The sequence below is a fragment of the Vulpes vulpes genome, chromosome 8 (assembly GCF_048418805.1).
Source record: "Vulpes vulpes isolate BD-2025 chromosome 8, VulVul3, whole genome shotgun sequence".
Taxonomy (NCBI): Eukaryota; Metazoa; Chordata; class Mammalia; order Carnivora; family Canidae; genus Vulpes; species Vulpes vulpes.
In genome coordinates this window covers 87,281,982-87,294,673 of record NC_132787.1, presented here as the reverse complement: position 1 = coordinate 87,294,673, position 12,692 = coordinate 87,281,982, and the positions used below count along the sequence as shown (strand labels likewise).

Genomic DNA, 12,692 nt, shown 5'->3' with positions numbered 1-12,692 from the left:
GGAATCTTAGAAAATACTCTCTCTTAAGTGCAACCCAACCAGGCACTCTCCTGCAATTGCTTCTGGAGAGGGCTCTTCCAATGCAACATCACTTAGTATATTTTGGAGTGATTCTTGCATTCATCAAAGACTGCTAATGCACTATCGCAGATGGTGTGCTGCTCTTAGATGAGGGAACACCAGGTTTAGTATCTTGGCATTCAGACACAGGCTAAATATATCTTTCAGAGGGTGGCCAGAGTTCAGGCTGGGCCAGGTGGCAGTGTCATTCTCTTTCTATTTTTGCTAGAGAGCTTTGTTTTATTGGCGTCAAAGTTCTTTGGCTCAATGGCATTTGGTCCTGGCAGGATCACTTTGTCACTTTGTTACCTGTTGGCTTTGTAAACTACATTCATAGGTCTCTTTTGTTAACCCCTTCATTTTCTGAAGAACTCATTTTGGTTCCAAGGTGAACCATTTCTGGTAAATGATCCTTTCAGAAACTCCACCCTGGCTACTTAAAAGATGAAAAGTTGTTACCTGTGTAGGCAATACTTTATTCTGGGATGGCCAGAGGCCAGAACTCAAAAGGGGCTGCACTCTGAGCTTCGGGTACCCATCAGACAACATGTTTTGGGTCCACAGCCCATTATTCAGTTGGGAAGTGAAAGGTTTTTCATGGAAGAATGGGAGCAAAGATGAAACTGCAGTCTCTCAATCTGATATATGTTGGTGGCTCTGCTATGAGGATCTGTGTCTATAATTCTATGCTGTTCAATACGGTAGCCACAAGTCGTACGTGGCTGCTTTAAACAAAACTTTAATCCTTCAGTTGTACTAGCCATATTCTAAGCACCCAATAGCCACATATGACCCGTGGCTACTCTACTGGACAGTACCAAAAGAATCTTTTAGCTATCATGGAAACTCTATGTACAGTGCTCATCTATTGAACAAGGGTAATATCATCTGCCTCAAAGGACTATTATGGTCATTAAATGAAATGTATGTAAAGTGCTTAGAGTCATACTTAATGCACATACATACTTGATAAATGGGATTTATTATTTATGAAATTAAAATTTTAAAAGGAAGTCACTCTAACACCAACTTTCATTCAGGGAAATATCATAGATACTCCATGTACAAGTCTAATTCTCAGCATTGTCTCTTGCTGACATGGGGGGTTGCAGGCAGTGCTGAGGCTAATGAGGAGTTGGGTCCCATCAGCGCCATTTACTCATGGCAGGGTCATAGGCTGTTCCAGAACCTGATTGCCTGCCAACGGGGAGAGTGTCAGGAGTAAGTTAGAAATTTCTTAAAGAGAAGCTGAAAGCTGAATGAAGCAGGATATGAAAGAGCTTCTATTTCAAAGTTCCAGCAGTAACATGGATTAGGTTGATTGTTGGAGAGAGGGAGAAAAGGAGAAACAGAGAGTCAGAGAGAGAACATTATGGGGCATTAAACAGCTTTTCTGCACCAGGCATAGAAAACTGAGTCTAGTTTTAGGTCTCTGACTCTTGCGCTATTAGTGAATCTACCAAGCCTGAGTGAGTACTTAGAGTAGAACAATATCCATGTTGATTTAGCAATTCCCTAGGATCCCCATTGTTTGGAAAAGCCTAGAATGTGAAGATGGCCTCAGAAGCCTTGGTGCCACCTCAGCCATTATACAGTTGAACTTTAAAGGAGTGCCAGCCAGACCTCTGGCCAGTGACTGGGCAAACTCTAGATTGAGAGGCAACCTTCTGAAAGAAGTGACAGGCAGCAGAATGTGAGAAGAAAGTCACTTCATACTTCCTGCTAGGCTCCCCTAGGTCCTCAAATGGTTTCATCTGACCTACATTTTTCCCCTAAAAGTGTTTGTTGATATTAGCTGAAGACTCAAGCTGCCTGGACTGTGACATCCCAAGGGATCCAAAAGGACGGTCTCTGAGGCTGCTATCCTATACCACCCCCCCCCCCCCAATTAATTGTAGTAGCAATAGTTAGTGTTTTCAATGTGCTAGACATTCTTCTAAGTATTGTCTTCATTTATTCCTTAGAATAATCATATGAGGTACACATACAACATTTCATTTTTACCCTCATTCTTTTTTACCTAAAAAATGGAAAGGAGGACACAACATAGACATTGATAGGAGTCTATTGGTGAACAAAATATTTGTGGCAAATGGGAGCCAAGAATACAACATGAGCTTATGATGAGGCCTGACAGGAGGTAGTATAGGGTGATGATAGGAGGACAGGTCTTAGAGACAGACTCCAGGGCTCAAATCCCAGCTGTACCATTTTGGGCATGTTACGTAAGTCTCCATTTCTATTTCTCATCTATAAAATGGGGTTAATAATAGTACCTCTTTATAGCATAACTGTGAGGATTTAATGATCCAAAGCCTTTTAGAGGCCAGGCTTTCCATATGGTCAGTAGTACATAAGTGTTAGCTTTCACAACTAGGATTGAGCCACACTGGCCATGGCTCCTCTTCCAAGCCCTTTTCAGGAACAACTATAAGCTTTGGCAGTTGAGGATGTCACCATGTTGAAGAGGTGAGTTCAGTGGCCTTCTCATCCACTATCCCTTCTTGTTAAATGAGTCAACCTATGGATTCTCAGTTGTACATATGGAGCTTGAAACCCATGTCAGGGACCTGTAGATAGAGTCATTCCTATCTGTTCACTTACTCATTCATTCAAATACAAATAAGAGTCCTATTGGGCACAAAATCCCATGTGAAGAAAAGTATAGCATGTGGAGTCTGGAATCTTAGTTTAAATCCCAGATTCTTCTCTAACTGTCACCTTGTGCAAGTCCCATCACCTGTCTAAATCTGTTTTCTTCTTAATATAACTGGGAAAGAACAAAGAGACACAGTAAGAGACATTACATGGAAAACTCAGGAAAATACTATACAAATAGAAGTGCTGTGATGAAGGACATGAAGACATTTGTCTCAGCTTTTGGCTGAGAAGAAGAATGAGAGTAAGATGTATTTGCCTCTGGCTGCCCTTTTCAGGTTCCTGGCAGGATTCCATGAAGGTCTTCTCACTCTTATTTGGCTCAGTTTCTCCTTGCCCCCCAAAACACAAAATTTGAGATGTTGCTGGAATCAGAAAGTAAGAAACTCTCAACCCTTCCTAAATAGAAATGTTATAAATTCTTTAACACTAGAAATATGGTCTCACATCTATTAGTCAGCACCTTGGAAAAAAACTTTCTAAAAGAATCTCAGCATCTAAAAATAACAAAGGGAAAAATATAACCCTTCCATACTTTATATAGTTTGCTATTCAGCTCTCCATGGGAGAGAAGGCCAGAAGAAGAGAATCATTGCTGGGGATTTAATGCCTCTGACTGATGAGATGGATCCTAGAAGCCTGATGTACCATCTGATCCTGAGCCCCAACTGATCCCTAATCACCCTCCCCTCCTCCCCAAAACTACAAATCTGTCCCAAGTTAGGGCAAGAGTTGTCACCTCCAGAATTCAGTGTTTTGTCGTATGTCATTCTGTATAACTTTATTGAAAGTATAGTGCTTGGTATTTAATCAGTGCTCCATAACACTTGCCGGTATTATAATGAGCTCACTAGACATTATATTATTTTCTCTTTTTCTAGGTTCCGCTGGCTGCTTTTGGAAGAAAGAACACGTGGTTGGGCATTAGGACCCTGAGAATGGTCCTCACCTGTGTCCTTTGCATCAGTACTAGCCCTGATCAGATTCTGAGAATGTTAAGTGGGCTGAGAAATTTTTCTTGGGGCTTCATGCCCTGAAATGAATATAGTTTAGAAAAACCAACAGGGCTCATCTTACCACAAGGCTGAACTAGTGGCCATCTGCCGAGGTAGGGGAGGAGGTGGTTTTGAATGTTGCCCTAAAATATCTCCCTAATTTTACAGCTAATGTCTGAAATTCTTTTATTAGTGATCAAGCCTTTGCAAGATTGAAAATAGAAATATAAATGAGAGAGGTGAGGCAATTATTTAAATTTATCCTATTGAATAAGTGACTGACATGCTATCTTCCCTTTGAGTAAATTCCAACAGGGAAAAAGAAAAAAAAATAAGGACAGTGATAAGGAAAAGAATAAAGAGTGATGGAGACTGACAAATGGGCTTGGTTATGGAGATAAGACCAACTACTACAATCTTAATACCCATGGTTTCCCACTTTTCAGATAAGAACATGAGCATGTAATCTAGTGATGCACTCAGTGTTATATAAATGGGTTAGAATACATGGGTCCTGGTTCCTGGTACAGGGTCCTTCCAACCCACTGAGGATACAACACTGTAGCTGAGGGACCAGATACATTTCATTCTCCTTCCCATCTGGTTTGGGCCATCCTTAAAAACCAGGTCACAGGCCCATCCTTTTTTCTGTGGGAGGTACCATGGCAGGCAGCTCAGAGGGTCCAGGAACTGGGTGTGTTCCTGTGGGGTTCACTCACCTTTGGCCGCATCCACCTCAGGCTGGAGAGGTTTTTACCCTGGACCAGCTGCAGACCTATGGAAGAAATCTCTGCAGGGAATGTCTCATCTTCAAATGGTAGGCCTGTGCTTAGGCAACGATCCAGCAAGGAGTTATAGTCCTGGCCATTGAATTTGATGACAGGGGTCTCGGCTAGAGGCTCCTGGTTGTATGCCATTGACTCTCCTTAGAAGATATCTAAGGGAAAAAAAAAAAAGATGTCTAAGGCCTTTTTCCTTCTGGTAAGAAAGAGAGACATTTTTAGGGATAAGCTGTCAAGTTCTTTGCATCAACAGATGTGAGCTTTGGAAAGGTACTCAGAGGTCTCCTACCCCCTTTTACAAGTTGATAGTACACAAAACAGTTCTGTCCCCAGTGACAGAGCCAGTTGATGGGTGAACCCAGACTAGAATTCAAGCATTCTTCCTCACAGTTCAATTTTAAATCTGCTGTACCAAAGAGCTACTCAGTATGCTGTTATGTGCATGAGATACTACAGGGGGTATTTGTACATTAATGAACATTTATTGAGTGCTGACCTTATGCCAGGCACTTTTCTGAATGCTGGCAATCCAAAGATAAATACGACATGATCTTTATCCCTTAGGGGCTCATTATCAAGTGGGAAAGATAGATAAGACATTTCAACAACTAGCTAGCATTCAACAGAAACTCTCTAATTAAAAATGTGTACAAAATCCTGTGGATACAAAGAGGAGGAGCTATGAAGTGCCAGGGAAAGTCTGGGATGACTCTCCCCCAGGCAGTGACATTTATTTGAATGGAGCCTTGAAGGAAAGAGACTATGCCAGGTAGAGAACTGGTGGGTGTGTATGTATAAATTATTCTCTCTCTATGTAAATCTGTCTAGGTTCCTTGAGTAGCAAATGCATGGAAGCCCAGGGGTTGGATTGGAAAGGTCATGGGTGTTAGAGGGAATTGTGTATGTGTGTGTGGGGGGGCGGGGTGGAGGAGTCAGTGGGGTTAGGGCTGGAGATAGGGAATTTTGGCAGAGATGGCCAGGAAAGTAGGTTGGAAAGCTGGACTGTGACATGTGTTTATGTCCTGCAAGCACTGCAGGTCCACTGAAGAGGTAGGTCATGATCAGATCTATCTAAAGGATTGTGAAGGGAGTTGGAGGCCACATGGAGGGGACAGATAGGAACTGAGATAGAGAGGTTAGGATACTGCTTCATGTGTTCATGGGAGAGATAGTTTAGACCATGACTAGTGAAAATGATAGAGAAACAGATCCTAGTGTCATTTTATAGGTAGAACCAATAGGATTACATGATAATTTGAATATGAGGACAGGAGAAAGATATGTGGGGCAGGGAATAAAAGGTAGTATGGTGAATAATCAATGAATTTAAAAGTTTGCTTTCTGCTCTCACCACCTACCTACCAGTTCCACAATACAGAGTTAGTATTCAAGCCTGTGAACATACTTTTCCATCTGTACAAGTTAATGATACCAACCTCATGGGGTTTGTTGTGGCAGTAAATGAGGTTCAACCTACCATAATGAGAAGGGTGACTAGCATACAGTGGGCATTCAATAAAAGTTGGCATCCTAATTTCCCTAAAGAGATGTCAAGAAAGTCTGGGATTTCTTGTTCAGGAAGTCATAAGTGTATAACTGATGCCATTTGCCAAAATGTGTATCACTTCCTCCAATCTGTGATGGAAGCTGACTTGCATCTGAATCCTAAATCCATACTTACTGATTGTGGGACTTGAAAAGCCTCCTTAGCCCTTAAAGTAGTGCATTTTAAGCTCTTTGACCAGGGCACAGAAGACCCCAAGGTCCATAGGTCCTATCCATTCCTACTTCACAGTGAAAAAGGAATCAAATAACAATAAAGAACTAAAGAGGAACATAAATGAACAACTCAAGAAAGAATATGAGCCTACAATCAAATCTTGGATCATACAAAAAAAAAAACATACAAGCTTAAAATAACTTAGCGATGTTCTTACAGTTAATAATATGTACACATATAATAATAGTATGTTGCATGTTATTTAGAGAACACAAATTCATAGGCAGAGTATCATCTATAAAGTGTCACTGTACACACATATTTAGAGGGAATTACACATACAAATGTCTAGCAAATGAGGTAAAAATAATTTCTATTTGAACTATTAGGTTGGACCATATGAGACTATCATTTTTTGGGGTCAAAAATTGTTGAATATAGTCTATTTCATATGGCTTCACCTAAGGAAAAGATGTTAGAATGTAGATCATTTCGTTTGGTTTAGCTCAATATGTTATATGCATTTCTTCAACCTAGTTCTTGGAAAATAATGGTGAAAACATGTCAATGTGCCTCACCACTTACTATAGGGTTAAGAGGAGAGCCCACAACAAATTATATAGAAAGCTGAAATACAGTAAGGTATCATTCAAGAGCAAGAAAACAGTAATAGAAATTGATTGCCAATTCAAGCCAAAGGCAATGACACCTGATAATGGAGAGTTGTGAAAATTATGGGTCTCCCAACTCTGCACATGCTCAGGGACAGTGGAACCAATATAACATTGCCAAGCCACCTACCTTTCAGTAAAATATTAAATTAGGGTATGTGATAAACTCCAGCAATGAGCTAATTTTAGTTTAGGAAACCAAATAGTAGTTACTCTTAATAGCACAATTATGGGATGTACAAGTGAGTCTGCATGTAGAAGTGAGTCCGAAGAATTTGGCTTGATTTCTCCATCAGAATCTTGCAAAGGCCTTACTTACATCTTGGAGTCAGTTCCCAGGATATCTGTAGAGCCCTCACTGCTCACCATTGGGTAGTGGATAGTTAAGAATCCCTGTGTAAGACTCACTTTCCTTATTTGTGAAATGATGACAATAATGTACATGTTGTGGAATTGTTTTAAGACTCAGATGAATCCATGCTTGTCAAGTACTTAGCACTGTGACTGGTACACAAAAAGTGGTCAATAAATAATGGTTATTAATAGGATTATTATTATTTTGATTATGAAAGGACTGTGCAGAAAGCTCTACACTTTCTAAGATGAAGACTTATTCTTATGAACAACAGTCTTAGAGGGGTCTGCAGGGATGAGGACTAGAGCTGAGATATCATACCTGTGTCCTTAGCTCTGTTGCTGCTCTGAATGCACTGAGAGCCCAGGAAGGGAAGACTCTGGGGGACAGGTTGGCAGGTCTACGTGTCTGCTGGTGGAGGAGGTGGTCCGCTGCTCTGGGAGAGAAGAGAATCTTGGTGGAAAAAAGTGAAGGCAGGCAGGAAGGGGAGGGAGCCTCCCCGCTCCTTGTGTAGACCTCACACCTACCAGGTTCACTCTGTGGCCTCCTGGATTGATTATGGCTTTGCCAGGAAACAGCCTGCAGACTCACTTTCTCAAGTAGAAAGTGTCTACAGAATTTGACATTTCACTACTGTGTGCAGCAGAAAAGGCCAACCAACTCTCCTAACTGTCATTTTAGGGAGGACTTTTTGGCTTATTTTATTTTTTTCTATCTTGCTTCACTGTGAAAAGTAAACAAAGGCCACAGAAGACTCAACTGCCTAGGTTAAAAAAAAAAAAAAAAAAAGAGAGAGCGAGATATGGAAGTTCTTCCTGATATTCAGGATATAAAGCTGTCTTACTACTGGGGTTACCTCTTGAGGCTAGCAAGAAGAATGGCACAACAGGAGTTAGAAAAATGGCAAAAACAAAAAAAGTTTACATAAAGTTCCTAATGTGAGAGGCTGTGTGAGCTAATGCATCAAGCCTCAGAACTAGGAGGAGAAGCAGGCAAAAGATGTAGTTGGTGGTTATAAAATCTGTTCTGCTCCCTGCAATGTTTGTAAAGCGAGTTTGGTTCTGTCCTTCCTTGTGTTCTCTGCTGAACTGGGTGACGGTCTTGGTCTGTTCAGCCCCCAGCAAAATACCATGTCGTCAACCCAGAATTGTGTATCCAGTGAAAAATATATTTCAGGAATAATAGTGAAATAAAGATGTTTCAGATGAACAAAAACTAAGATATTCATCATCCAAAGACATACTTCAGAAGAAATGATAAAGTTCTTCAGTTTGAAGGACAATAATAAGAATAGGGAAAACTGATTATGCAGGAATGGTATACAGTAAATATAGGAGTAAATATGTAAGACTGTTTCTTTTTCCTCTTAAATTCTTTAGAATACATAAGTGGGTTTAAAGCAAAAATTATGAGACACCTGGGTGGCTCAGCAGTTGAGCATCTGCCTTCAGCTCAGGATGTGATCCCGGAGTCCCAGGATAAAGTCCCACATCGGGCTTCCTGTGAGAAGCCTGCTTCTCCCTCTCCCTCCCTCTCTCTCTCTCTCTCTCTCTCTCTCTCCCCCAGTCTCTCATGAATAAATAAAATCTTAAAAAAAAAAAAAAGGCTACTATGAAGAAACTAAGGTAAAAAAAAAATTGTTGTCACATGAAATGGATACATTTCCTAAAAATACAATGTATCAAAGTTGACAAAAGAAGAAACAGAAAATGTGAATAACCCTGTATCTAATCAAGAAATTGAATTTGTTACTAAAATCTTTCCCCAAAAGAAACCCCCAAACCCAGGTGGTTTCATTGGTGAATTCTCTTACTCTTTCTAGGTCAAAATAGCACCAATCTTGCATAAATTTTTTTCAGAAATTTATGCAAGGAGGAGAAGGGAAACACTACTGAACTTATTTTTATTAGGTCAACATATACTAACAATAAAATCTCATGAACAAATTCACATCCCAGAAAAAAATTTATGCATCACTATTCCTCACAGAGACAGCAAAGATCCTTCACAAAATTTCAGAAAATCCAATTTAACAATGTAAAAAAGAGGAGAAAGAATAGTACATCAAGTTAAATGGGATTTATTTCAGGAATGCAAGTTTAGTTTAACACTGAAAAAAAAAATCAGTGTAATTAGCCATATTAAAAAGCTATAAACAAAGCCAGTAATTACATTAGAATTATCTGACAAAATTCAACATATATTTATGGTAAAAACTCACAAAGAAGAGTTACCTAGAAAAGTACGTAACATTCTCAAACTAATGAAGGGTATATATAAAAAAATCTACAGCTAAAATAATCCTTAGTAATAGAAGAATATTTTCCCTCTTATGATCATAGTTAAGACAAGAATGCCCATTGTCACCTTTTTTTTTAATGTTCATTATCACCACTTTTATTTAACATTGTACTGGAGCTCCTAAACGGTTTATAAGAAAATAAGTCTAGAATTAATGATCAAATTAGCAATACAAGGTTAATATTTAAAAATCAGTTATATTATCATAAACTAGCAGCAAACAATAGGAAAACAATAGCATTCCATTACAAATACTTGGGGAAAACATCTAACTAAAGACATCCAAGCTCTCTACATCAAAAACTACAAATCGTTGCTGAAAAAATTAACATCAAAAACTACAAATCATTGCTGAGAAAAATTAAAGATGACCTAAATTGATTGGAAGACTCAGTATCTCCAAATGTATCTACAGATTCAATACAATCCCAACTAAAATTTTAGAATGTCTTTTCATTTTTAAAGAAATTGACAAGCTTATTCCAAAATTTACACTTGAACACAAGGGAACTAGAATAACCAAATAATTTTTTTTTAAAGAAGACATTGGGGTGCCTGGATGGCTCAGTCATTTAAGCATCCTATTCCTTTTTTTTTTAATAAATTAATTTTTTATTGGTGTTCAATTTACCAACATACAGAATAACACCCAGTGCTCATCCCGTCAAGTGTCCCCCTCAGTGCCCGTCACCCATTCCCCCCCACCCCCCGCCCTCCTCCCCTTCCACCACCCCTAGTTCATTTTCTAGAGTTTGGAGTTTTTTTTTTTTTAATAAATTAATTTTTATTGGTGTTCAATTTACCAACATACAGAAAAACACCCAGTGCTCATCCCGTCAAGTGTCCCCCCTCAGTGCACGTCACCCATTCCCCCCCACCCCCCGCCCTCCTCCCCTTCCACCACCCCTAGTTCGTTTCCCAGAGTTAGGAGTCTTTATGTTCTGTCTCCCTTCCTGATATTTCCCACACATTTCTTCTTCCTTCCCTTATATTCCCTTTCACTATTACTTACATTCCCCAAATGAATGAGAACATACACTGTTTGTCCTTCTCCGATTGACTTACTGCACTCAGCATAATACCCTCCAGTTCCATCCACGTCGAAGCAAATGGTGGGTATTGGTCGTTTCTAATGGCTGAGGAATATTCCATTGTATACATAAACCACATCTTCTTTATCCATTCATCTTTCTTTTTTCTTTTTTTTTTAATTTTTATTCATTTTTATTTATGATAGTCACACACAGATAGAGAGAGAGAGGCAGAGACATAGGCAGAGGGAGAAGCAGGCTCCATGTACCGGGAGCCTGACGTGGGATTTGATCCTGGGTCTCCAGGATGGCGCCCTGGGCCAAAGGCAGGCGCCAAACCGCTGTGCCACCCAGGGATCCCTATCCATTCATCTTTTGATGGACACCGAGGCTCCTTCCACAGTTTGGCTATTGGGGACATTGCTGCTAGAAACATCGGGGTGCAGGTGTCCCGGCGTTTCATTGCATCTGAATCTTTGGGGTAAATCCCCAACAGTGCAATTGCTGGGTCGTAGGGCAGGTCTATTTTTAACTCTTTGAGGAACCTCCACACAGTTTTCCAGAGTGGCTGCACCAGTTCACATTCCCACCAACAGTGCAAGAGGGTCCCCTTTTCTCCGCATCCTCTCCAACATTTGTGGTTTCCTGCCTTGTTAATTTTCCCCATTCTCACTGGTGTGGAATGGTATCTCATTGTGGTTTTGATTTGTATTTCCCTGATGGCAAGTGATGCAGAGTATTTTCTCATGTGCTTGTTGGCCATGTCTATGTCTTCCTCTGTGAGATTTCTCTTCATGTCTTTTGCCCATTTCATGATTGGATTGTTTGTTTCTTTGGTGTTGAGTTTAATAAGTTCTTTATAGATTTTGGAAACTAGCCCTTTATCTGATAAGTCATTTGCAAATATCTTCTCCCATTCTGTAGGTTGTCTTTTAGTTTTGTTGACTGTATCCTTTGCTGTGCAGAAGCTTCTTATCTTGATGAAGTCCCAATAGTTCATTTTTTAAGCATCCTGTTCCTGATCTTGGCTCAGGTCTTGATCTTATGGACGTGGGCTCAGGCCTTACATTGGGCTCCATGCTGTGTGTGGACCCTACTTTAAAAAAAAAAAAAAAAGGAACACCTGGGTGGCTCAGTGGTTGAGCATCTGCCTTTGGCTCAGAGCATGATTCCGAGGTCCAGGATCAAGTCCCACATTGGGCTCCTGCGGGGATCCTGCTTCTCCCTCTGCCTATGCCTCTGCCTCTCTCTCTCTCTCTCTCTCTCTCTCTCTGCATCTCTCATGAATAAATAAAATCTTTTAAAAAAGAAAAAAACATTGAAGGACACTTAGCCAGCTGACTTCAACTGACAAAAAGATAGACAATCATAACAATGGTGCAGAATGGAGAATCCAGAAACCAACCACAACATAAATGGTCAATTAATTTTTGACGAAGTTTCCAAGATGATTCAATGGAGATAAAAACGTCTTTCAAAAAAGGATCCTGGATCAATTTTATATGGAAAAAAGTACAAAACAATGACAAAAAAATGTGGACCCTTACTTCATACTATATACAGAAATCAAGTCAAAACAACCACAAACCTAAAAATAAAGCTTAAAATTATAACACTTTTAGAAGAAAACAGAAGAAAATACTTGCATAGAGGAAGACATAGGAAAAATGTTTGCAAACTTAAGGGTAGGAAAATGTGTCTTTGACAGAATGCAAAAATATGAGCCTTACAAGGAAAAAGAAAATGGATCAATTAGACTTCATCCAAAACATGAAAGACACCATGAAGAAAACAAAAATGCAAATTACACAAAAACCAGGGAAATGACTTGTATTTCGAATACATAAAGAACTCTTTTAAATCAATAAGAGAAAAAGAACCCATTAAAAATGGTCAAAAGATATGAACACTTTACCCAAAATATAAAAACAGGCAATTACCAACGTGAAAAAATGCTTTACATTTTAAGTCATTAGTGAAATGCAAATTATTATTACAACGAAGTAATCACCACCCACCCATTAGAGAGGCTAAAATTTTAAATGCTGACCATATTAAGTGTTGGTAGGGAGATGGCAACTGAAGCTTTCATATACTTTTGGTATGTACGTGAAGCGGT

At 39.6% G+C, this 12,692-nt stretch overlaps 1 protein-coding gene across 1 annotated transcript in view; it reads right to left on the bottom strand.

The window, feature by feature from the left end:
* The window catches only part of CAPN13 (calpain 13), a 60,067-nt gene extending 55,437 nt beyond the window's left edge, over positions 1-4,630 (bottom strand). Inside the window, exon 1 of the mRNA XM_072765108.1 lies at positions 4,433-4,630. Coding sequence (XP_072621209.1) covers positions 4,433-4,630 — 198 coding nt within the window. The remainder of the gene's footprint in view (positions 1-4,432) is intronic.
* Positions 4,631-12,692: the final 8,062 nt, after the last annotated feature.